General features: G+C 37.7%; 1 protein-coding gene across 3 annotated transcripts in view; it reads right to left on the reverse strand.

Annotated features, from left to right (window-relative positions):
* Nucleotides 1-25,036, reverse strand: part of slc6a9 (solute carrier family 6 member 9) — a 95,623-nt gene that overhangs the window by 37,162 nt on the left and 33,425 nt on the right. The window contains exon 1 of one of the 3 annotated variants that reach the window (XM_047367208.1): nucleotides 17,154-17,715. The exons of the other annotated variants lie outside the window; for them this stretch is intronic. Within the exon in view, the coding sequence (XP_047223164.1) occupies nucleotides 17,154-17,195 (42 nt within the window). The 5' untranslated portion in view covers nucleotides 17,196-17,715. Of the gene's footprint in view, nucleotides 1-17,153; nucleotides 17,716-25,036 lie in introns of those variants that run through there. 3 annotated transcript variants of the gene reach the window in all.

The raw sequence follows: 25,036 nt of genomic DNA on the forward strand, positions 1-25,036 counted from the left end.
AAATTGTAACCTTTTTATCTTTTAGTGCAAGATGACAATATTAACATATTCCATAATAACAAAACGTTATGCAATGAGAGATTTTTGTTACACTGATACCATAAAAACAATTTCTGTGATTAAAAAGTTGCCAAAAATATAATTATAGATGCAGATTCTGAATTAAACTCTTCTGTCTGTGGTAAATTCCTAGTTGTTACTCTCTGGTATTTTAGCAGTATACACATCTTAAATATTTTCAGCTGTATGTGAATTAAGTTATGAGGACAAATCTACCAGAGCTTAATGTGGAATAAATTATGCCAGGTACATTCTTAGCAAAGTGAGGGCTATGGTGAGACTTACATGAAGGTCATTAAGTAAGGGTCACTTGTTTGAAATCTGGCACATAACACCTGTAGCAACAGATGCACACCGCCCCAAAGTTATACCAATAAAGCTTTTTTTCAATTCCAACAAATTCAGTTTTTTTATGTTGTGCCAGTTTACAACATCTGCTGTCTCACAGCACTTGACAGATAACAAAATATTTAGTTCATATATGGAAATATTTAGTTAACTCAATCCAATCATAAAGACAGATTGAAAGTCAGTTACATACATTCCAGTTCGACAGTAGTTATAATTTAATGCATCCATGTCTAAGTTTTTCAAAGGAAACCCAGCCGATTGCATTGAGTCACTGACTTGCAGCAATTTAGCATTTAGGTAGCAACAGTGGAGAGAACTCCTCTTTAACTCGAAAAATCTCCAGTGTGAGTCAACTTCTGCCCTGAAAATTTCAAAGTAAAATCTGATCTCAAGTATTACATGAGTGAGGAGTCATCGGATACCTGATTCCAAGTAATCCAATTCAGTCAATTTCTGGCAGTACTAGGGACAGTATCTGGTTTGCATGATCTGTCAGCTATGTACATGAGGCAGTTGGTGAACCTTGCTCTTGATGATTGGCCAGTGGATTGGTATGACAGTATCCTATGAAATCTGTGAGTACAAGTCATTTTCCTTAAGACTAAATCAAAATGACACAAAAATATTAAAGATTGTGTTTGCTGCAACACAGTTCCCTACCTTTCAAATGATTTCCATGGTCATAAACAGCATTAGCCCTTAAAATATTCCATATGGTCTTACTAGTAAGTAGCTTCAGAATATCTTTTTTTCACCAAACCAGGAGCAAACCAGCCTGAAATCCTCAAATACCTTCCACAGTGGAGCAGGAGAGGGGCTGGATGTGTTTGTAAACAAGGTGCAGTCTAGTCAAAGATCATTGGGACAAGCATGTTGAAGTCTGATGAATTTCTAAAGGTTTAGTTACTGTTGAGATACTGTCTGAGTTCCAAAATTACCCACTGCTGTTGAGCTTGATGTTTCCTTGCATGTACCTAAGCAAGAGCTGATTTCTAATATTAAGATATATCAAGGTATAAAAAAGCATCAATATCAACATATTTTATGTTTTACTGTTCGTACGATTTAAACACTTTCCCTTTCTTACAAAAAATTTAAAAAAAAGAAATATCTATGTTTACCATATAACAAGGACCGTCATGGTGTGGAAACTAAAGACATGCCAGATTTCCCTCTTAAAAGAAATGTTCAGGATTTTTGAAGTAAGGTTTCTTTTAAAAGCTTATAGGCAGTTAAAAACTTACTTTAAGTTGATAACTCTAAAACTGTCTTTATTTACTAAATAAAGACAGTTTGAGAGTATTCAGTATTTGGACTTGTAACCACGATTGCTTGCAGAGTTTTGCAGTTTTGCTCAGCTCCTCATTTTCTACAAGTGTGGGATGACAGTTACCTGTCAAGGTATTGTGAAGCTTCAGAAATAGGCTATTCTTGGATTAAACAACATGAGGCTGAGCAGAAAAGATTGGGAGACTGGGAGTGGCTGTCTGAAACAGAGACAGACGCTGAGAGTTTGAGAGAAGCTGTCACAGAAAGAGAGTTGGAGACGGGAGGCCAAGGACCGGGAACAGCTGATTTGTGCAGACAAGCAGCCAGGTTTAGCAGGAGCTGTTGCACCCTTGTGCACCCATCCACCCTTGAACACACTCTCCCACCCCCTTGTTCTCTCTCTTGCTTGTTCACTCATTTGCTTAACAAGTTCATTTGTGCATAGGCCTTCATCAGGGTATGGAAGTCAAGTGATGCGCGAGACTCGCCTGCGGAACTGTTGGCCCTCGCAAGCTGTTCACCTGCACCCCTCCTCTCCCCAACACAACATAGCACTCCCTAACACACACAGACTCAAAGACTTTCACAATGTGTTTATATTGGTGCAAGACAGACATTGTATCCAGAATTGCCAGAAGCCTGAGCAAATGTTGTGTGAATGATCTTCATGCTGTGGCATTTCCCCAAGACCCACTGTAGAGTCAGAATTCAAGTAGCTTCATAGACTAGTTTTGTTGATTGTAAAGCTGACATGATTATTTGATCAAAGTATCAGTTCAAGAAAGCATACTGCACAATTACTGTTTTGATAAATGACTGATTGCTTCAAAATGTCTCAAGGAAAAGATTTTAAAGCTCTTCCAGTTTCCTCTAAAACATGATAATTCCCTGCATTTCTTCTGCATTTCCGGAGTTTGTTTGAGTCTTTGACTGTTGCAAAAAACTGGAAAAGTTGGTAAATTGCCTGCACTTGTATAGTGTTTATCAAATCTAAGGACTCCAAAGCACTTTACGCTACAATCATTAATCCACCCATTCATAGACACCTTCACACACTGACAGTGGTAAGCTACATAATAACCACAGCTGCCCTGGGGCAGACTGACAGAAGTGAGGCTGCCATACAATCGTCTCCACTGGCCCCTCTTACCTCCATCAGTAGGAAAGGTGGGTGAAGCGATATCCTTTACCAAGATATCGGTTAATTGCAAAAGTACTCAACGTGTTCGGAGATGTCCGCTCCCACTGCGCTAACAGCCAGCTCGCCTCGCCATCTGTCAGCTGACCGTCCAGTTGAGGCTCCCTAGACCAGGGGAGGACACCTATCTCCCGACCCATCGTTTTCATACTCCCGTTGGGTTTCACCAATGAGTGGAAGTTAAACACAGATATAATTTGGTCAGATTATATATCTGATGTTAACATTTGGTTTATTTGTTATTATGCTCTACAAATAAATTGATTTAAACTTGGTTCAGAAAGTTATTATGTTAGTGTTTAACTGTTTTTTCTTAGTTACCAATAAATGTGTGGTATTTGTCAGAAATATACTATATTTAGTGTTTTCATATCTATGAACATAAAAGTTATTTTAAACATTTGGCTGATTATTTAGCGAGAATAAAATTAAAAGATAATAAAACAAGAATATTCTGAAGAAAACAAGCTTATATGCCATCAGCTAAATTAACCATGTGCAGTTATGTACAGTGGAGACAGCAGGGTTAACCTTCGGGCTCCATTTTTACAGCTTCACAACTCTGCTTCACGCTGTCACGGTTGCTAGGCGACAGACATTATGCTGAGGTAAGGGCAGGAACAGCTGGTGAAGGCTAGACCATTCAAATTCACAGATCACTTTTGGCCACCCGGCCTATGTAGAACGGTCCTTCGAAGGATGCAGCCCCTGCATTTGGACACAGCACTCAGACACTCCACCAATGGATGGCCTTTTGACGAGTGGAAAAAAAAAAAAAGAGTGGAAATGTTTAAATTGTGTACATTTCCACGTCTCTTCAGGAGAGGTTATGTACAGTTGCCTTCAGGTTTCTGGAGTTAATGTGTTTTAAACACAATCATTATAATGCAGTGCTGATTAGTTTCTAAGATTTCTGCAGCGCATGAGTTAAAGTTGCTAGGCAGTTGAGGCTTGCATAATAACAAATAAACCAAACAGGCTACATAAATGTTTATTTACGCATTTATATATAAAAAAAATACTGTTTACTGGAACCCCAAAATTAGTCGACTCCAGCTAAAATCCTTTGGAGCCGGGTCTCCAGTTACATCGTCTACAATCTTAGATTAGGATTAAGCAATTATTCCAAAAGAGGAAAATGGGCAGATGAATTAGAAGTGAAAAACATTTCTACTGGTGGTGATTTTTTTTTTCCAACTCTACTACATTTTTTTTTTTTTAGAGAAGTAAGGCAATCAGTGATCTGTATGCTGGCTAATGAATTTACAGCATTGTAACAACTCTCTTGTTAGCTCTCCTTCCAGCACTCTCCACTGGAGCCAGTGTTAACAAACATCCTCACTATGGAGCCGCCACTAATCCCTCATACTGCAAAGCAAGTGTGCTGCTTCACCAAAAGCACACACACACACACACACACACCACACATGCAGACTCAACAAGCATTATTAGCCCTAACCCCCTCTGTATTTCCTTGCTAACACGGTGAACATGCTGCCTCGTCGAGCTTCATCATCAGCTCCTTTTCTCCCTTGGTGTTTGCCTCCTATAAATCCATGACAAAGCTGAGGAATAAGCCTCATCAGCCTTTTCTACTCACCCAGTTTCAGAGGTCTGCCTAAACTTCTTATTTCAAAAAACTTGCAGCTCAACGAAAACTAAATGAGGCGCATGCAGATCAGGGCACTGTATAGCTTTAGCTGTGGAGTAATGTTGGTTGTTGTGATGCCGATGTAATTGGAATTGATTTAAACTTTGCTCTGAGCAGCCCACAAAGTTAATTAAATTTTAGGTTTCCAAATAGCCACCATATTAAATGCTGATGTGAGTTTGTTCCTACTTTAGTTCAACCCTTATTGCATAGTGCTGAGGTAAGCTATTGTATGCATGTAAACATGAAGTTTTGATACAATTGTAAAATGCCAGATTGTACTGTATAATGAATTTTAAAAAGCAGCAATATTTTGAAATTACTGTTTTGACGAAAATTTTACATTCATTTATCTTTAATTTTTCCTTCAAATTTTAAATAGTATTTCCTGATTTGGGTGGATGTTATTTTTTAATTGGGTTCCTACACAATCGGGACAAATGTGGAAAAGCCTTAAATTAAGTTTCAGTTTTCAGTATAATTCCTCCCTTATCTCTCCCTCCCTTCTTTCCTTTCTTGTATACATTCTTTCTTCCTTTTCCATTTCCTTCTTCCTCTCATTCTTCACATGCTTCCTTCTTTCCTTCCTTTCTTCTTTACTTGTTTAAATTAATGTGTCTTTCTTTCTCTCCTTCCTTCTTCTGTTCTTCCATCTTTGTGTCCTACCTTATTTCTCTCTGTACTTCCTTTCTTCATTCTGCATTTCCATTTTTGTCTCGGTCATTTCTTCCTTCTTTCCTCTGTTCTTTTATTCTAATCTTGTATCTTGGTTCATTGCTTCTTTCATTTCTTCCCCTTGTCCCTCCTTCTACCCTTTCATTATGTGTGTCCCCTGTACTGTTCTTGTATCATTCCTTTCTTCCTTATTTAATTACTTCCTTCTCTTACTTGTGCCCTAAATAATTATTCCAAATAGGTTCCATACTAAACGCCCACCCACCGTAGAAGTATCTGTCTTAATTAATAGTGAATATATATATATATTAGCATAAAGATAAAGGACTGAGAACACTGTAAAGTCAAGCCTGAAATATAGACATTTCACATGAAAAAAAAGATTGAAAGTCTGCCACAAATTTCTGTTCTTAAAATGTTCTTTTAAGTCTTTAAAAAAAAAAGCTTGAAGAAGTGCCAGAAAGACAAGAGTCTTCTCCAGCTGTATGAGGAATAGAATAGGGTACTATCCTTCCTACAACTGTCGCTGCACACTGCTGGTCAGTTGACTGAATGATGGCTCCTACACTTTTTTCTCAGTTACAAGACTGATAAATGCAAATGTTAAAAAAATATTTCAGTCAGGATGTGGAAGCTAAAGAAGCTAAGCCCATCACTTGTTATGGTAAACCTGATTTGAAGCTATAGTTCGTCTGCTCAGCAGCTGACTGCAGGCTTGTTGCTAGAGCAAGAAGCCCTACTTGTAATCAGCTATTACCGGCTTGTTACACCTCCGTTAAAAGCAGAACGGGAAAAATGGAATGATATTCTGTGCACTGAACACTTGAAAACTACTTAATATTGCTTGTATTTATTCTATATTTTTTGCCTAAGTCTGTGTATCAAAATCTGAAATTGAAAGCTAATAATATTACAGTAATAATATGTGTGTTATAATTGTCTGAACAGAAAATACATTCATGTTGATGGTTAACTTTCAGATTCATGCAGGGAAAATATAACAACATACGACAATGTGTTCTCTCATTGAGAAAAAGTGGAACTGAATAAATACCGTTCTTGTTCACAGATGGATTTACTAAAATGTCTACATTTGGATTATTCTAGTCTAAATTAAGTGTGCTAACTCACTGTTATCCACTGCAGGTAAAATACGAACAACTCATAAATACTCCACACAACACCAGTTTAAAATACGTTTTATGACAAACTAAGCCTAAAGTGAAAGTTGATGAAAGTTAAGCCAGACTTCTAGTTATTGACAAACTGATTCTAAATATCTACTACATATTCTCCCTAAAACTGCAGAATCATTTACAGACTATGAAAATTCACTAATGTCCACAATGAGTTACAATATGTCTTCTACATCACTGTGAAAGAATTTAGGCCACTCATCTTGTTTCAATTCTGCAACAATGGAAGCAAGTACAGCCTGTTTAAACTAATGCCACAGCATCTAAATTGTAACTTTTACTAGGCCAATCTAAAACATTTGTTTCTTAAGCCATTCCGAAGTAGACTTACTGGTGTGCTTTAAATCATTGTACTGTTGGGCAACTCAAGTGCTCCTGAGATTAAGGTCACAAACTAATAGCTGGACATTCTCCTTCTGGACTTTCTGCTAGAGAGACCAATTCATGGTTCCTTCAATTACAGAAATTTATTGAAGTCCTGAAGCAGCAAAGCACCACCAGATCATCACACTAGCAAGACCATGTTCACCAGGTTGGATTTAAGTGATGTCTTCTTTCTGCAGGTCTGGCACTTATCAGGCCTGGGTGAAAAGAGTAAATCTGAACCCAGAAATATTGTTGTAGTTTCGATAGCTTTTTTCCTACAAATCAGATCATAATTTAAAAGATGCATTTTGTATTTGCTCAGTTTATCTTTATTTGATAAATTAAAATGCAATAACTGAGTAAATCTGCAATGAGGAATTACTTTTTCACAGCACTGTAACCTGTAACATGGCATTGCTTTTAATGAAGCATTGGAATGAAAATGCCAGAATAACTGGGACAAAAACATTTGGATCAGAAAACTGATAATACATAAACCGCTAATACAACCTTTTTAGGATGAGTGTTATTTTAAGCACATAACAATGCTGAGATGTTGCAATATTTCCACATTATTTTCTTTGTTCATGATGCCATCTATTTTGTAAGGTGTACCAATGTGTTCGCGGTAGGAGGGATCAGTTGTGTCCATTACCTCATATGTTGTAAATTAGCCTGTTAGATGCCTCCCAAGCAAACAAGCATTATCATCTGGGCTTTCCCAAACTATTTAAAGGCACAGTAGTCATGGTGTGTGTAAACATCTGAATTTAAGGAAAGTAAAAAAAAAAAAACATCTCTCATCATTATTCTGGTAAATAGTCTAAATTAATATTTTTATTAATTCTACCTACAAACATTTGTTTAAAACTAGGATCAGTGTACACAATTCTCACTTTTCCTTCAGTACATTTTTGTTTCAAAAGCCTGGGGGTTTTAAAAAAGTATAACTACCAATTTCCCACAGTGTAAGTCTCGCACTGTTAAGCCTTATGAGCCTAAAGTGGCTTAATGCCGTTCTTACAGAGAGAGACAGAAGTGAACCCTCCACAATGGTCCTGTTAGTTCTGGTATGTAAAAAAAGAGTTCCAGGAATCAGCGTCAAAGGATGGGCGCAAAAGCATTGTACAGTCAAATTACATAATATTGTAAATTAGTGTATATAAATAAAAACAACCTGAATTGAATGGAGTGTCTTTGCCTGAGGAGAGACACTTTAGCAGTGCTAGTGACCATGATGCGTTTTTCCACTGAAGGAACTCTCATTCTTGACCCAGTTCCGATTGCATGTCTTTGAACTTTGGTGTTTGTTGAGAACCGACGCACGTTTCCACCAGTTTTGGGAACCAAGCGTAACTCATCAACAGTGGGTGTTACAAAGCGTGGTAGTGAGACAGCAAAGCTTGCTGAGCTGTGCGTAATGTTCCTTCTAATGCAAAAAGAGAGAGCATCCATACACTACAATTAAACGAAAAAGGAGACAGTAGCTCTGTGCAAGAACAATGGTGCATACGATATTTTCATGTGCATATGTTCAGCATCAGCGATTAAGGGAACTGAGTAGTTAGACAATGCATGTTTAGTGTGTTTTGGCAAACAAATAAATAATGTTCATACTATACGTTCTTCATTTAAACCACCATTTGTTGCTTCTATTGTCGACAACTTCGACCTTCAATTCTGCGGAGCCCAGGTTGAACCAGAGTTTGCTCTCTGGAACATCTGTTTGTCACTGGGAACACGCGTCACCAGTTTGAAATCATGTTCAGGAACCCGAACGAATTGCGTTGGTGGAAAAGGGGTAGATGTGACGTACTAATGCCTGCGTTTTGAATACAGCCTTGAAAACCACAAAAAAAAAAACCTTTACCTAACAATAACAACAATACTCTTTACTCAAGAATGGATCCCAACTAATGGGAGACAAGCAAACTATTTTGTCAGGTTTTCCTAACTTGTATAACATTGTAATTTTTTTATCCTGTTTTATACTTTTGATACAGAAACTGAATTATACTAGATGCTATCACAAAATGGCAAATACCAACCAGTGCTGCAAATAAAGGCCTATGATAAGCCTACTAATTATACATCTGATCCATTTAAAGGCTCTACGTGTTGAAGCCATGTCAAAATCTGTTAGTCTCTTTCCTGCTGCCACCAGCTGATGTGTGAAACTGTCATTTATCTATTTAATCCTCATTTTTCTTTTTTAGTAAAAAGAATATTTCGAGACTGCCTTGCAAAAGTACTCAATGGAAGCAAGATTCAATATCTAATCAGAATTAAAAAAGAAGTATTATTTTCTGTGCCCAACTTCTAGACACATGGAAGATCTGTATGTGTTTTAATGTATGTGCTCCTATTGCCAACAAAGCATTGAGATTCTCATTTCTTCTGTTTTTACAAACAGAATAACGGCTAAATCCAGAACTGTGTTTTAAATATCTGTTCTGTGTAGAATTATCCATTTCACATTTAATGAGCCTAAGTATTTAGGATTTTTAGGTGAAGACGATTAATGTAGTCAATGTCTGTTAAAGAAAAAAAAAACTCAAATACTCGTTTTATTTAAGTGGAGATACCGTACCGTACCATACCAGCTTAATTTATATAGCACTTTAAACACCCACTGCCCTGTAATAAAAATATTAAACGACGTTTTAACAAGGAATTTTAAAAACAGACAGGGAAGAGGTCTGTCTGATGTCCGAGGGAAGGTCATTCGATAATTTAGGAGCTGCCACAGCAAAGGTAAGCATGTGTTGTCTGTCAACCGACATAAAGATGACTCAGTCAATACAATGAGGTCACTCAAGAACTGCTTCCTTTGATTGTCTTTGGTGTGTGTATTTTGATTATTTCCTTGTTGCCATGTTCTTATTCAGTTCATTTTTCAAGGTTAGTTTTTCATGAGATATACTCTTAGTAGTTCATGCTTTTGTAATTAGTTTCTCAGTTGATTCTTGTCTTTATACATTATTGTAATTATTTCTCTTAGATCTAGTTTGTCTCTCCCTCATGTCTTGTAATTTCTTTGTAACCCTGTTTAGCTCCACTCATAGTATTAGTCTTCCACCCTCTGCCATAGCATCATGCAATCTAAGCTCATTCTGCCCACCTGCGCCTGCTCATCAGTGTCATTCCACTTACCTATTTCCCCTGTAATTTAAGGTCCTATTGATCATTGTTTTTCCGCCGGGTTCTACTGTTTCAGTTTGTGTTCCATGCCAGGTTTTTGTCCATGATCCACGTCTTCTTCTCCTCACGCTATGCAGTACGTTTTGCTTTATGTAACTTGCAGTTTTATTTTTATTAAACCTTCTCAAATAACCGTCCTGCTCCAGCCTGCCTGCCTGTTTGCATTTGAGTCCAATAGCAAGAATCAACATTACGCAAATTCAGTTGTTGCTAATTGTTGCTATGTAGACTTGGTGACTCCAAGATACCACTCTTTGCTGCAGTTCTCTAACAGTAAACCTACCTTCCTTCTCAATGTATGTGATGGGAAAAAACCTTCTTTGTCCCAGTTCTAGTTGCTTTAAACTTTTTCATTATTTTTCTGACTGTATACTATATGGGCACGTTTAGGTGAGTAAGTATTTTCGTGTAGCAAATGGCTGACCCATAAAGATCAACACTCATCTGCCTTACTTAAATGGCTTGTCTTTCCTATTTTGAAGAGTGCCTAAAAGACACCTAAAAGACACCTTGTCGACTTCTGTGCAACAAGATATTTATACCCCAGGGAAACAAGAAGCAGTTTCCTAGACACTCTGATTAATATAAAAACAGTCAATTTTAAATAACATAAATGTCTCAGTTATATTTTTTCCTAATTGAAGCAACACAGATTTTTTTAATGGTTAATTTTTAACAACTGATTTTTCCCCTACTGAATAAATGTTCACAATAAAGGTTAGATTTTTCTTTCTGTGTCATATTATGCTACTGCAATACAAAATTTGATTATTTTCAGGCTTTAAACGTATTTAACTTTTTTAGAGATGCCAATCAGACATCATTGTTTATGGAACAAAAAAAACATATTTAAGTGGAGAAATAATTACAATTCTAACTTAATGTCTGGTAATCCAGACATCACAAAAGTTTAAACTATATCGCTGTCCCAGTTTTATGGAAAAACTCCAAGCGCATTCAACGGTTCGGCAGATTATGTCACATGTTTACTTAACTTAAAACTGAATCCATAGATCTAGTGCTTCTAATCTTGCAATAACTTTGGAAAGATAAGCAGCAACAGAAAACACTATGTTTATCCACAGAGTGCATGCATCATCAGTTTGCCTTGTGTTAATGTAGTATAAGTGAATGCTTTAACATGGCAGCTGTGAGCCCAAAAACGAAACTAAGCGAAATACAGAGGCAGACCTGAGGTTGGATCCACCACAGGGACATCGACACGGGGCACCTACATGCACATCCACACACAAATGCTTCATTCGGTCTATTTCTGTCTCCCTTTTCCACATGTGTTGGTTTCTCCTACTTGTCAAACCTTGGCCCAGAGTAAACACAGCTACTTTGCTGCGCTCCATAAACTGCAACACCTGCCCCCAGTGTTTCTGTCTCTCTGTCTGTCTGTCTGTCTGTCTGTCTGTCTGTCTGTCTGTCTGTCTGTCTGTCTGTCTGTCTGTCCCTGTGTTGAATTGAGAATGAGTAACAACTAGCATTCGTATAGAATCTTCACGGATGCTTCACATTTGATTAATCATAATACATTTCTATATTTAAAATATCCCTGCCAGATTATCAGTGTCTGCCCCAATTCATCATGTTAAGGCTAAAATTAAATATAGGAGAATCTATACCTACCTGACTAAAAATGTGAAAGCCTGCAGCACAGATAGGCTTAATATGTCTCAGGCACATTCATATCACTAGACATTAACTAAAAAAGCAAGCTTTCAGAGTGCAGTAACGCTCTACATAAATGCATCTAAAGTAGAACAATTTCTAATTTCTATAGGACATGCTTTATTAGCTTCCTTGGATTCTGTTATCCAGCGATTCTGCTTAAATACAAAACAATAAGTTCAGTTTCTGAATCTTTTTGAGGTGGTACGCATCATACCTGTGTCACTCAGAAATTTACAAAGCAGAGTATAAAAAGTTCATGTTCATGTACTTGATGAGAACTTTTCAAAAATGACACCAATTTAACGTAATGACAGGGTAATTACAGCTTGTCTGAATTTCTTTCCTTTTTTTTGTAAAAGCACATCAAAGCCAATCACCAGCATTCACTCAGCAATTACCGGATCCATCTGAGCTTCTTATTACTTCAATTACTAGTCGAGCATGTATTGAAATCATACACATGACCTCAGACTATTGTCTCAACATGCTGAGGTCCGGCTACTGCTGTGAGCTGCAAAAAGTGCAGGAACATGTTTTGGATTATTGCTCAGTCTCCAAACTCCTACTCAGTTTCTACAAGATCTTAAAAAGTGGACAAAAAGTCTTAAATTTATTTGTCTAAATTCCAGGCCTTAAAAAGTCTTATATAGGTCCAAACTTCCTTTACATGCTCTTACAAGTTATGTTTTTTTTTTTTTCAAAATTCATGTAGGACTCATATTTAAATTGTAATTAAAGGTTTTAAAATGCGTAGGCTGGTTACCAGTATCAAGGCATGCCAAGGTTTTAAAAAAGCTACAGTTTTTAAAGCGCTAAGCTTTTCTGTCATACCATTTCTATGGTTTACAGACCTCCTAATGAAACTTCAGAATACAAGATTGACCTGAGCTTTCTCTGTACTGTGCACTGCTGGTCAGCTTGCTAAAAACAACTATACAATTCTCATTAAAAGCACAACCATGGCATGGAAACTAAAGCACCATCTATCACTCTAATCAAGGTAAAGCTATTTAAAACTACACTTGGCTATGACTGATTTTTATTCTCCCAGGTTTACTCTGTAACGAGTAGAATGATAATAAAGAAATTATCTTATGAGCATAAAGCACTTAAAGCATGACAACATTTAGCAAGTGTTTGTTCTATATTTTCCCTGAAGTCCATGAGTAAAAAAATAATCAATAAATAAAAGTACCTAAATACATATACAGTCAAGCCTAAAATTATTCATAGCCCTTTCAAATTTCAATTTCAAGTCATCTTTTAATATTTCCAACATGTTTCTTCTATATGGAAGTGTTATTACTATTTTAGAGCAGCCTAGCCCAAGTCATGGGTTGAATCTGATAGAGAATCTGTGGAGGGAGCTACAGATTAGGGTGATGGTAAGGAGCGCTTCCAATCTCAAAGACTTGGAGCTCATCATGAAAGATAAGTCATCAAAATACCATTAGAAACATGCAAAGAGCTGTCCAGCAGTTATGAAATGTTTGCAAAACCAATAGAGATTTTTCCATTGATTTGTTGAGACAGATTAATAAAGTTTTCAACGTTTCATTTTTAATAATAAGTTTAAGTCTAAAATTGTTGTCGGAATCCCATAATAACAAGAAACCACTGTGTTTTTTAACAAGACTTATATGTGAAATGTGACACTGACACATGCATATTCAGAAACACAATCAGCATCAATCAGTCATTACACAATGTGCAATTAGTGGAATCTGAAGTAAACTATAAATATTAAAATACACATTTGTTAATGATGTAACCTCTATGATTATTGCTTAATTGTGCCATATGATAAGATGAAGTAATGTGTGTTATATTGAGAGCCGGGTGATTATCTGTTGCTAAAGAGCATTAATTTGTAGATTCACTGCTGCACTTCCAGATAGACGGAGTGGCTTATCCTCATTTTTATTATCTGTGTTCAATCAAATGCTATCAAAGTTTTCTGACAAATCAAAGAAAGCGCTGGACTATTAGCCTTACATGTTAGAAACTTTGGATTTTAATTGTGGAAATGTGTGCATGCAAGTATTCAGCTCAATCAGCTCCATCCACTCCTGACTAAACCTAATCAACTCAGACAGTACAAAACAGTAGAAAACCTGAGCACGCTTGTTAGTTCAGTGGATTGTAATAAGAAAAAAGGCAATGTCAAAAGGACCACAAATGAAGTACGATATGCTGTAGAAACAGCCTGCCAATAAGAACTGCTAGGTAAGCCTGCTGACTGGCTACTCATTCAAAGGGGCGCTTTGTCCCTTTTATGAAATCAGCTCGATATGATTTTTTTTTTTTTTATTAGCAACCACCGCACAGCAGAGGCTGTGTGAGACAAGGGTAAATGAATAAAAATGAAGGAAGGTCTTTGAGCTCAGTGTAGACTATAGAGTGTTCTTGCATTTCTCATAGTCTGCTTACTTGACAAAACATTTTCAAGGGATAATACTTTACAATTGCACAGTTACTACATCCCCATACAAGTTTATGGAGATTAAAACTACCCTGTGTTTTCTCCCTTGCCTACAATCTTAGACCGATGATGCCAAACTATTATTCAGTGCTGCCATAGCGGTGAGGGGATCCTATGTAAGACTTAAACATGACGAATTTATCTAATTTCACACCAGATTCAACTTTAGATTCTGAGGCTGCTACAGTTTGAATATTTTCCTACAGGTTGGTGGCAATGCCAGTGCTCATAGTTGCAGTTTGGTTTTCTACAGTAGATAACTTGACATTTTTCACTTCTAGCCAATTCAATTATTATGCAAAACAGATGTTTTCAAAAACCTCCAAGGTGCATCCATGCTATAAATTCACCAAAAATAGAGAAAAACTTCCAATACAAGCAATTTAGCAAAGCCTATTTTGAATCAACTTGAAAAACCTCTCCCGCTACCCAAGGGGCTTACATACTAACAACAATTCTTTAAGTAAACACCAATATATTACACGGAAGACCTGAACTAGAAAAAAAAACACATGTCTCATGCATATAGATGGTTGGTACTTTATAGAATAGATCCCCACAAAAAAGAAAACAGCTTGAATTGAGGATTTGGCCAAATAAATTAATTTATGAACACACTGTGATATTTTCCCAACATTAAAATATTTTACTGTAAATAAGCTGCAGGGAAACAAAACAAAAATACTAGATACACCAAAAAACTGGCTGGAGACCAGAATCATGCAAATTTATCCACCCTGATCGTTTGGCAGCCAGTCAGAAATCAAAATTAAGTGACTTTTTTCGATCACTGCTAAAACAACAGTTTTGTGTGGAGGTTGTTGCTAAGTAAAGACTTAAAACCTGGTGGGTGTTAAAATGTTTTGAACATATTAAATAGTTGTTGTTTTATTAAGTACAGCACAAAGATTAAATCTTTTCGAAATAAATATTTACAGGATTACTAAGCTGTTTAAAATAAAGTTAGAGGAGGGCATCTAAGAAGCTATTTAACAGGAAATATGTTGAGACTTCTGTGGTTCATTTAGGCAGTGAGAGATCAGACTTTCAACAGTTAACATGAAGGCTGAACAGAGCACAGCACAAATTTTCTGTTTTATGCATTTGAGCTTTCAACCTTTGTGTCATAGAACATGCTCAGAAAATGTTGGTAGCCTTGAAAATCCACATATAAGGTTCAACATTCTGTAGGAAACACAAACATTAATAATGCTATCCATGCTAACCACACTAATAGCTAATATAACATTGTAAAGCAAGTTAAAAATGTCGAGACTATAATCATGTTCTCTGTTTTTAAAGTAACAATAAAACCTTGTTTTACAACAATTGCCACCACAGCAGAACATCACCTGTGCTCCTAATAAAATAAAAAAATTCTGTTTAGGTCTTTTTACGTTAGATTTCTTAAGAAGGAATCGGAATCTGAATTCTGTGGAGATTGGCCACAGAAGTTTGATTAGTGCGTCTCTAAGAACTGCATAAAAGATGCAGAGAAGACAGACGTGAATCCAAGGATTCTTTGACATTACTCAAGTTAAGAACTAGATCACTTAGTATTGTGAAAATGTGAACACATTTGGAGGGGCATGATTTTTATTCAACTTTCAAATACAGGAATGATTTTAATTCCAAAACTGATATAAAGAGGTTTGGAAGACAGGGATAATTGTTGTTTTTTTTTTTGTTTTGTTAGTTTGTTTTTGACAGAAGACTAAGAAAAAGAAGAGTCAGTAATTATGAACCTAGATTTGGAACCATATGGACAGGCAACACTACTTGTCAGTCTCAAAGACCTCCAAGTCCTGTCAGTCAGAGCTTGCGGAAAAATATGGTGCCCGCCTGTTAACAAATCTAAACTGTCCAGATTTGGTGGATTAGCACACTCAAACACACACGAAGGTTCTCCAATGTGCACACACACTCTGGAGCTCTAAATAAATTCATGCTTCACCCACAACAGCCTCCTTATCCCGTAATTTTGTGTGTGAGCAATTTAGGCATCTGTTGTCCTATTGTATTTGTTGTGTGAGCGCAGAAAAAGCTCAAAGCATTTGTGTAAATGCTTGAATGTAAGGTTGTGTGTGTGTGGGTGTGTTTGTGTCTGTGAGCGCCTACAGAACTACAGCAAGCTGACTCAGCCTTGAGAGTGGCAGGCGGAAACAGGAGACAAGGACTTGGCTAACAATGTATGCCGGCAGCGAGGTTGGATGTACATACACACAGCGTTATGCTCGCACCCCTTCTTGTCTTTACCTGCTATAATGGAAATAACCGTACATCTTATCTTACACAGATCACAGGATTTAATTGTTTCAGTCAGTTGACTGTTAATAAAAGAAAGCAGAGCAGAGGAAGAGGTGCCAAAGCGTGCAATTAAAGCTCCTTCTGGAAGTGGCGGTGGAGGGCTGGTGGAGGGAAGGGGGCATAAATATCTGCCTTTTTCTCGGCACCTTTGCTTTTCTGCTCTTTCAAACTACTCTGTCTACTCTGTCTTTTTCAAACGTACGGCAGGCCGGCCCACTTCCTTACCAACCCTGTCTCTCACAGCACTGCCGGACTTCCCACTGCAATTACTTATAAAACTTTTCAAGGCCGCCACACGTGGTCGGGTTTTTAAAGAGCTGCGTTCCCCTCCTCACGTGGTGTTGGGGGTATTGAGTCGTCACCGACCCCCTGAATGATCACCGAAAAATAAGGAGACGCAGACAATAGCTCGTCTTGATGAATTCAATTCTTTCTGGACCCTGTACCGTTGTCCAGGCAGCTCCGAGCAAAACAATCGTTGCTTTGAAAGACACAGTCACTCAGTTGCCTTTGGAAACCCCCCCTAACAACTTCCGATTTAGGATCTAAAGATGATATACATCTCACCAGAACTTGGGACTTTTTTTCGTAACTTCTTCAAAGTCTTTAAAGAAGACATTTCTCAGTCCTCAACCTGGTATGAGGGTTCAACTAATGATATATTTCACACTAGCAAATTTAAAACAAGATAAAATTACGAAGACAACTTAAACTCACCTGGTCTGCAGTAGAAGCAGTGATGGTGTCCGACTCAGACATGATTTGATGCTGTGACCTAGTGGTGCTTCTCTGCTGGCCACTGTAGGCTCCTTCATTCACACCTTGTCTTTCAGTTCCGCAGCGAAAGAAGGGGGTGGGGGGGACACAATATACCCTCCCTTTTGCCCTGGCTTGATTAATGCCTGAATTACTTTCACCTCATTTCATCTGATGGAGCTCTGCTTCCTCTCCGCCTCTCTTGCTCATTCGGCATGGTAGTCCACTCTCTCCCATCCCTCTCTCACCCCCTCCCTTCCTTCTGTGCTTGCAGTTCTGCCTCAAACCTCAATCCTAACCTCCCTCTCTCTGTTCCTCCATCACTCGATCCCTCGGCACCTTACTTTTTAATCAACCCTCCCTTATTTTTCTTCTAACTCTTTACGTTCCCACTTATCTGTCACATTTCTTCATTTACGGAGTATACTCCTGCCCTCCTTCTCCTAAGCTATCCACCTCCCTCTTCACAATCACCAACACCCCAAAAAAGACACAGGAAAGATCCAGAGTCTTTTTGCTCTACCTCCACAATGAATGGCCCGTTGTCACTCCAGCACCTTGCCAGAATACAGAACAAGTAAGTGGGAGCGAGGCGAACCCATGGTGGCGGTGATGGTGGGGGTGTTCAACTTCAAGTGTAGCTGGCCAGAGTGAATGTGGGGGGAGGTCTGGGGGACCCTTGGGCCTCAGCCAAGTTTCCTTACTCTTTTTCTCAACAGATTAACGTAAGCAGACAAAAAAAAGTTAGGAGCCTGCAGGCCTTCCACCGGACTCTACTTCCCCCACCCCCTTTTTTTCTGTCTCCCTTATTTCTTCCATTTGTTTTCAGGGGCAGCTGCTGCAACTCTGCAGACCACCAACAACTTCCCTTTCAGCGGTACTTGACTCTTCCAAATCCTCGTCCGTCTTTACACCCTGACATTGCCAATGCCCTCCACTTGCCCACCATTTCACACCGAGAGGCCGGCCTACGCCAAGGCCCACCTCCTTTGCCTCATCAGCAATGTGTGCACAAAGTTACCACCCTTTCAAATTTAAGCGTTTTCCTCCTGAGCCGCCATTTGGTTGCCAACATTTTTGTGTCTGTTTGCCACCATATGGCTAATGGCCGTCCACAACAAAAAAGAACAAAGAGGCTGAAGGGTAAAACTGAATCCTTAATTGAGGGGTGATTGAGAGATCAACACTCATGGGGCAGTATGAGATGCTGTCATTCAATAAGTCACTTAGCATTAATTGTGCAAGTGAATGTGGTTGTGAATGATGTCCATAGTTGACAAGCAATTGGCGCCTGGCCTAATGCCTGTTTGATAGCTTTGGACAATGACTGCTGCCGCTTGAGTGGAGGCCCTCCAGTTATGTTTAACACGAGACAAGCAACACGGACCGGATGCTATTCATTTGTCTATCAATTAAAAGCGACAGAATCTCACAGGGGATGCAATAAAAGATTCATTAGCATTTACCCGCCCTATTCAGAGTGCTGAGAGGAAGCATTGAAGGGCAAAGAAAAGAAACGTTCTTGTCAGACGACTACATATATTGATATGTTTTAAAACATAAATTATTCTTTAAGGGGAGTAATGTGTTTTGGCCTTGACTTCTTGACTTTCTTCCTTTTAAGTTGTTAGTGAAGGCAATAGATATTTGTTATTTTAGGCATAAGCTTAGACATAAGCTTCCTCAATATAAGGTTAAAAATCCTGTACATTTCACTCAGTGTGTTTTTTTGTGTCTATACGTTTTTTGAGGCAGATTTTACTGAAGCGTCTTTGTTTTACTAGCTTTATACTTTAGTTCTAATACCAACTTTTTTCTGAAAGTACCTTATAGCGTCAGTAAATTATTTTGTTGTCTCTGATATTTCTAATGACATTGAGGGCAACACTTACAGACCAGATGTAAAGCTTTACGGGTGATGAAGCATTTTCTGCAAAATCCAAGAAAATCGTTTGGATGAATACTAATATGAATAACTCCCGAAACTGTGACATCTGTCTTATAAAAATATTAAAAGCCGACAACGTTTTCGGTATTTTAAAATACAATTATCAATTTGTAAAATGTATTAAAATGACTAAAGGTAAATCAATAATTCAGGCTTAGTGAAACTAGTTTCCCCTTAAACCTGACCCCTAAACCAAACAACTAGTTGTGCCACCCTTGGAGACAACAACTGCCATCAAGCATTTGTGATAACTGGCAGTTAGTATTTTAGTTCACCAATGTGGAACTTTGACCCACTCTTCTTTGCAGAACTGTGGGCCAAAGCGGTTCAGGCACTGCTCATCACGAGGCCAACACCATCCCTGAAGTAAGGCATGGTGGCGGCAGCATTTTGCCTGGGGATGTTTTTCAGCTGCAGTAACTGGCAGACTAATCAGGATAGAGGGTAAGATGAATGCAGCAATGTACAGAAACATCCTGGATGAAACCTGCTCCAGAGTCTTGACCTGAGACTGGAGTAAAGGTTCATTTCTCAGCAGGACAATAACCTGAAACACACAGCCAAGATCTGAAAGTATTGGTTTCAGAACCACTCTATGAACGTCCTGGAGTGGCCAAGCCAGAGTCCAGACTTGAATCTGATTGAACATCTCTGGAGAGATCTGTCTCCTATCCAACCTAATGGAGCTTGAGATATAATGCACAGAAGAATGGCTGAAACTGCCTAAAGATAGGTGTGCTACGTTTGTTGCATCATATTCAAAAAGACTTGAGGCTGTAATCGCTACCAAAGGTGGATCAACAAAGTATTAAGCAAAGGAATTGATTACTTTATGTATATGTTATCCCTTAGTAGTTTTCTATTTTTAATACATTTGCAACAATCTAAAAAAAAATTGTTTCACATTGTCATAACAGTGTATTGTGTGTAGAATTTTGAAAAAAGAGATATCTGATACAATTTGGAATAAGGCTGTAACATAACTAATTGTGCAAAAACTGCAGTGCTTATATTTCCGGATGCACTGATTCTAAAAGTGGGAGTTTTCAGACATGGGAATTGAACAGGTAATTTATTATGACTTCTATTTTTACTTTTTTGTTTATTTTACTTTAATTTTCTATATCTGATATCTACATGTGTTTGATGATCTATACAGTTAAGAGTAACAAAAAAAACAAAGAAATCTGTAAGGCAGAAAAACCTTTTTCACAGCACTGAGTAGATAACCATTATTTCCTCTACAGGGAAGTAAACACATAACTTGTTTTTGTTGAGGTTCTTTTGATTTAAGATTAGGTCAAATGGAACTAAATATTTTCGAAGTGTATGAAATACAGTACAAATACATGCAATATACAATACTTCATTTATTGCAGCATTAAAAATCGGACGAATCAGCTTGTGACAAACTTCATGAAATAATTGTTGCTGAAATTAGTTGCTTGTGAATGAGGGGTGAGGCTGTTTTGTTAAATAATGTGTGATTTCTGTACGTTGGGTCTTTTAACTCTAATTAAAGATGCACAGATGCTATTGCAAACATTAACATTATTTTTCCCACTTCAAATACTTGATGTGCAAATTAAGGATTTTGTTCCTAACATTTAGAGGTGCTGAAACCTTTTTAATAGTTCTTTCACAAACACTCCAAGCAGAAGTTTCCAAACTTCTAGCAAGATCAGATTATACACTCACCGGCCACTTTATCAGGTACACCTTGCTAGTACCGGGTTGGACCACTTTTGCCTTCAGAACTCCCTTAATCATTCGTGGCATAGATTCAACAAGGTACTGGAAACATTCCTCAGAGAGTTTGGTCCATATTGACATGATAGCATCACACAGATGATACAGATTTGTCGGCTGCACATCCATGATATGAATCTCCCGTTCCAATACATCCCAAAGGTGCTCTATTGGATTGAGATCTGGTGACTGGGGAGGCCATTTGAGTACAGTGAACTCATTGTCATGTTCAAGAAACCAGTCTGAGATGATTTGTGCTTTATGATATGGCGCGTTATCCTGCTGGAAGTAACTATCAGAAGATGGGTACACTTTGGTCATAAAGGGATGGACATGGTCAGCAACAATACTCAGGTAGGGTGTGGCGTTAACACGATGCTCAATTGGTACTAAGAGGCCCAAAGTGTGCCAAGAAAATATCCCCCACACCATTACACCACCACCACCAGCCTGAACCGTTGATACCGTTGATCCTCTGACCTCCGGCATTAACAAGGCATTTGTGCCCAGAACTGCCGCTTACTGGATATTTTCTATTTTTCGGACAATTCTCTGTAAGCCCTAGAGATAGTAGTGTGTGAAAATCCCAGTAGATCAGCATTTTCTGAAATACTCAGACCAGCCCGTCTGGCACCAAAAACCATGCCACGTTCAAAGTCACTTAAATCACCTTTTTTCTCCATTCTGATGCTCGGTTTGAACTGCAGCAGATCTTCTTGAACATGTCTACATGCCTAAATGCATTGAGTTGGTGCCATGTGATTGACTGATTAGAAATTTGCGTTAATGAGCAGTTGTAATAAAATGGCCGGTGAGTGTATTTCGACCCAAAAACCCAATCCTCTTACTAATTAGTTTCTGATGTTTATTTTATTAAAACGATCAGAATTTTGATCAGATTTTATGTCTGTTATGAAACTAGACAAGTGCGATGCAATGAGGTCAGGAAGCAGAGTACTGATAAGGTCAGAAAAGATAGTATTTTCTGTTAACACATTAGGGCTAAAACAATTAATCAGATTAATTGTGATTAATCAATTATTAAGATAATCGTCAACTAATTTAGTATTTGAATAATTGTTAACTGGAGTATACAGATTCTATAACATGCCTTTTGCTGAAAGTACAACACACTCATAGCAGTAGTTAGGCCAAAACTGTACAAAAATCATACACATTTTGTATTTAAGATGAAAAACCTATCCAGAACTCGTCAAGTGCAATAGCTTTAACTGCACCTGGTACAAATTCTGTAAAAAATCTCCTATTAAGCACCTTCAGCAATCCGATTATTAATCAATTACTTGAAAATATCATCAACAGATTAATCGGTTATCAAAATAACCATACTGCCCTCCATATTGTATTAGAATTGCTGTTGTCAAAAATGTTTGAAACATTGAAAAAAATGTATGTGCTTCTATTCCCTTGTCAGCCTATAGGCCAACCTATTTAATTTATTGGAGTTTATCAGATTCAGTACTTTTATACTCTGGTAAATCATAGGTCATTCAAACCATACCACTGTGGTGCTGCTTGTTTCGTGGTGTGTTTGTGTTTGTATTTTCGAAGCACTCATTTAAATGGTATTTTCCCTTCTGCATGTGGCAACATGACCTCTTCCAAGAATTCTGAAATATTTATACCCGGGGTCCATGGAATGCGATAATTAGCTCCAACACCATAGTATGAGAAACATCCCCATACCAACATGCATAAGTCACCATGCTTCAGAGTTTGGGGGATGTCTGACAAATTACCTGTGGTTTCTAGACCCAAAAGGAAAGGTTTTGTTTTCATCGTCCTGTGAAAGGTCTCTCATTACACCAGTCAACATCTTCTTCAGCAAATTGTAACCTTTTCAGGCTATGTTTTTTTTTTTTTTTACCTTTTTCAGTATTATTCAGCTCAAGCTGATTGGTTTTCTCTGAGTACTCAAATGTTTGCTCACTGGATAACACAGATTTACAAGATTATTCTTGGCCTAGCCACACTGTGTTTATGTTCTTTGCTACAAAGAACTAACAGCTAATATGCAATGCATTCTTAAGGCACCTACGTTGCTGAACTGTCCGGTCAGACACACAGGTGTCTTCTAATTGCTACAGTCCTTGCTGGTTACTGTAATACAGTTAATCATTTGGTGAGTCTTAGCTTTTTTGCCTATTTGTTGACCCATTTGTTTGTTAGTTTTTCATCTTCCTCTATGTTTTTTGGTTTTGGTTTCATTTTTAAATTTGTGGACATTCTCTGTACTTCTTTAAAAGTTTTTTCTCACTGCAATTGACTTTTTCATCAAAGTAAAATCCACAAATCCATGTCAGGAGAAACCCATTTGACTCAGGAGGAGGAGTACGTTACATTATAACCAGGATGTACAACAGTTTCTTCCTTAAACCAAAGCCCCCTTCATGACCTGTTTCTTTCACAGAACGAATGACCTCCCTGACTAAACTGTACAAATAATACATTTGTTGAGTTCAATCCTGCATTTTCTGTCAAAAAACTATTATTGATCTAGTTAGTATTTTGGCCATTATTGTATTTGCAGTTTGCACAAAAGTAAATCCAGTCAGACCTTGAAATCTTAAGAAACAAAGACAAACGTTGGATGTTGAATACATACTTGCATAACAACCTTTTGCAACGGCAAACACTATCTATTTTCTGGGACTGGTTCACACAGACATTCCTGAGACTTCCCGAGCTTATCAAAATTCCAGGTTTGGAGAAATATGCTGATGGGCAACATCCTGTTAAACAGTAATTAGTATGTCGGATCACTGTCTATGTATTTGTCCACTGAAAAAAGCCAAGGAACTGATTACACTACATGAAATACAATGAAGTGATGAAATGTACATCAACCATTATCCTCTTTCGCACAAAGGACTTTCAAGAGTTAAATGACTTGTCAATCAATGACTTATATTGCATATTTCATATCAGATTAGCATTTTAGTGCCAGAGGAGAGGGTAAGGCGAAGATGAATCACTTAGAAAAGGTGACAGGTATGGGGAAAATAATTCTTGATTCAGTTCTTATCTATTTAGTTTCCACTTTTATGGTTTTCCCTTGTTTTCAAAGTATTCCTATCTGTATTAACAAACAGTTTCAAATATCACTGCATAATTGATACAGATATACAGTATCTCTCCAGTGCCCTTCTGTCATTTGCTGAAATAGAGCTTTGTGATTTTAAAGGCCAACAAGAATAAACAACATTGAGTGATAAGTTGCAAATATTCAAATTTCAAGTAAAAGTTGGTCAGTCATTCTAAGCATTTGGCTTGTAAAGATTGTTTTTCCTCACTTTCTAGCAGGAATGAGAAACTATAATTCTATCATTCACAAGTTTACTCACAAACAGAGATGACATGACAGCACTATGAGCATGGCTTTACAGTTGAAATAGGTTTCCTAACAGAGCGTTAGATATTTAGCACGTTCCAGGTACCAGTTCAAGTTTTTTTAAATAATCTGTAGTCCTGGTGAAAGTCAGCGCCCAATACCTGCGTCTGGTTTATTGTCTGTGATTTTGTTGGTTGCATGACTCACTAAGGCCCATTTTATGCTGCCAACCATAAAAAAAATCATAGCCTATTTAGTGTGTGTACGTTTCGACTGCAAAACTGTATCATTGGTTTAGAACAATTTTTGGCTGAACCAACAAATCTGGGTTTTTCCTGAAAGTCCACTGGATTGTTTTATCCTTCAGAATGGCATCGATGGTGAAAGAGTGACTCCTGCATCCTCTGCTGTTTCTGTGTCATCCAGCCTGCTCTGCACTGATCAGATATTTCTAGCTGTCCTGAGGTAGGAGTGCAGCTGAATCATGAGTCTTTAAAATGTATGATGTTTAAAGCAAAGCAAAGTTAAAAGAAGAACTCGACTTTTTCAACACGTTTTGAGAGCACCAAATTAACTGGAAAAATATTTAAATATGTCTCAAATTGTCAACATTTAATATTTAAACATAAAATAGAACAGAAAGCAAGCATCTTATTGTTAGTCTAGCAAAAGCAAGACTGGATTTAACCTGTATGTGTTGAGTCAGATGTACCTAACCCTAACCCTTCAGAAGTAGAGTCTGTTGGCATTGGATAGTTTCTGATAATAATAATAACTATACAAGTTCAGTACATT

This window comes from Girardinichthys multiradiatus, chromosome 6, assembly GCF_021462225.1.
Source record: "Girardinichthys multiradiatus isolate DD_20200921_A chromosome 6, DD_fGirMul_XY1, whole genome shotgun sequence".
In the NCBI taxonomy this organism is placed as follows: Eukaryota; Metazoa; Chordata; class Actinopteri; order Cyprinodontiformes; family Goodeidae; genus Girardinichthys; species Girardinichthys multiradiatus.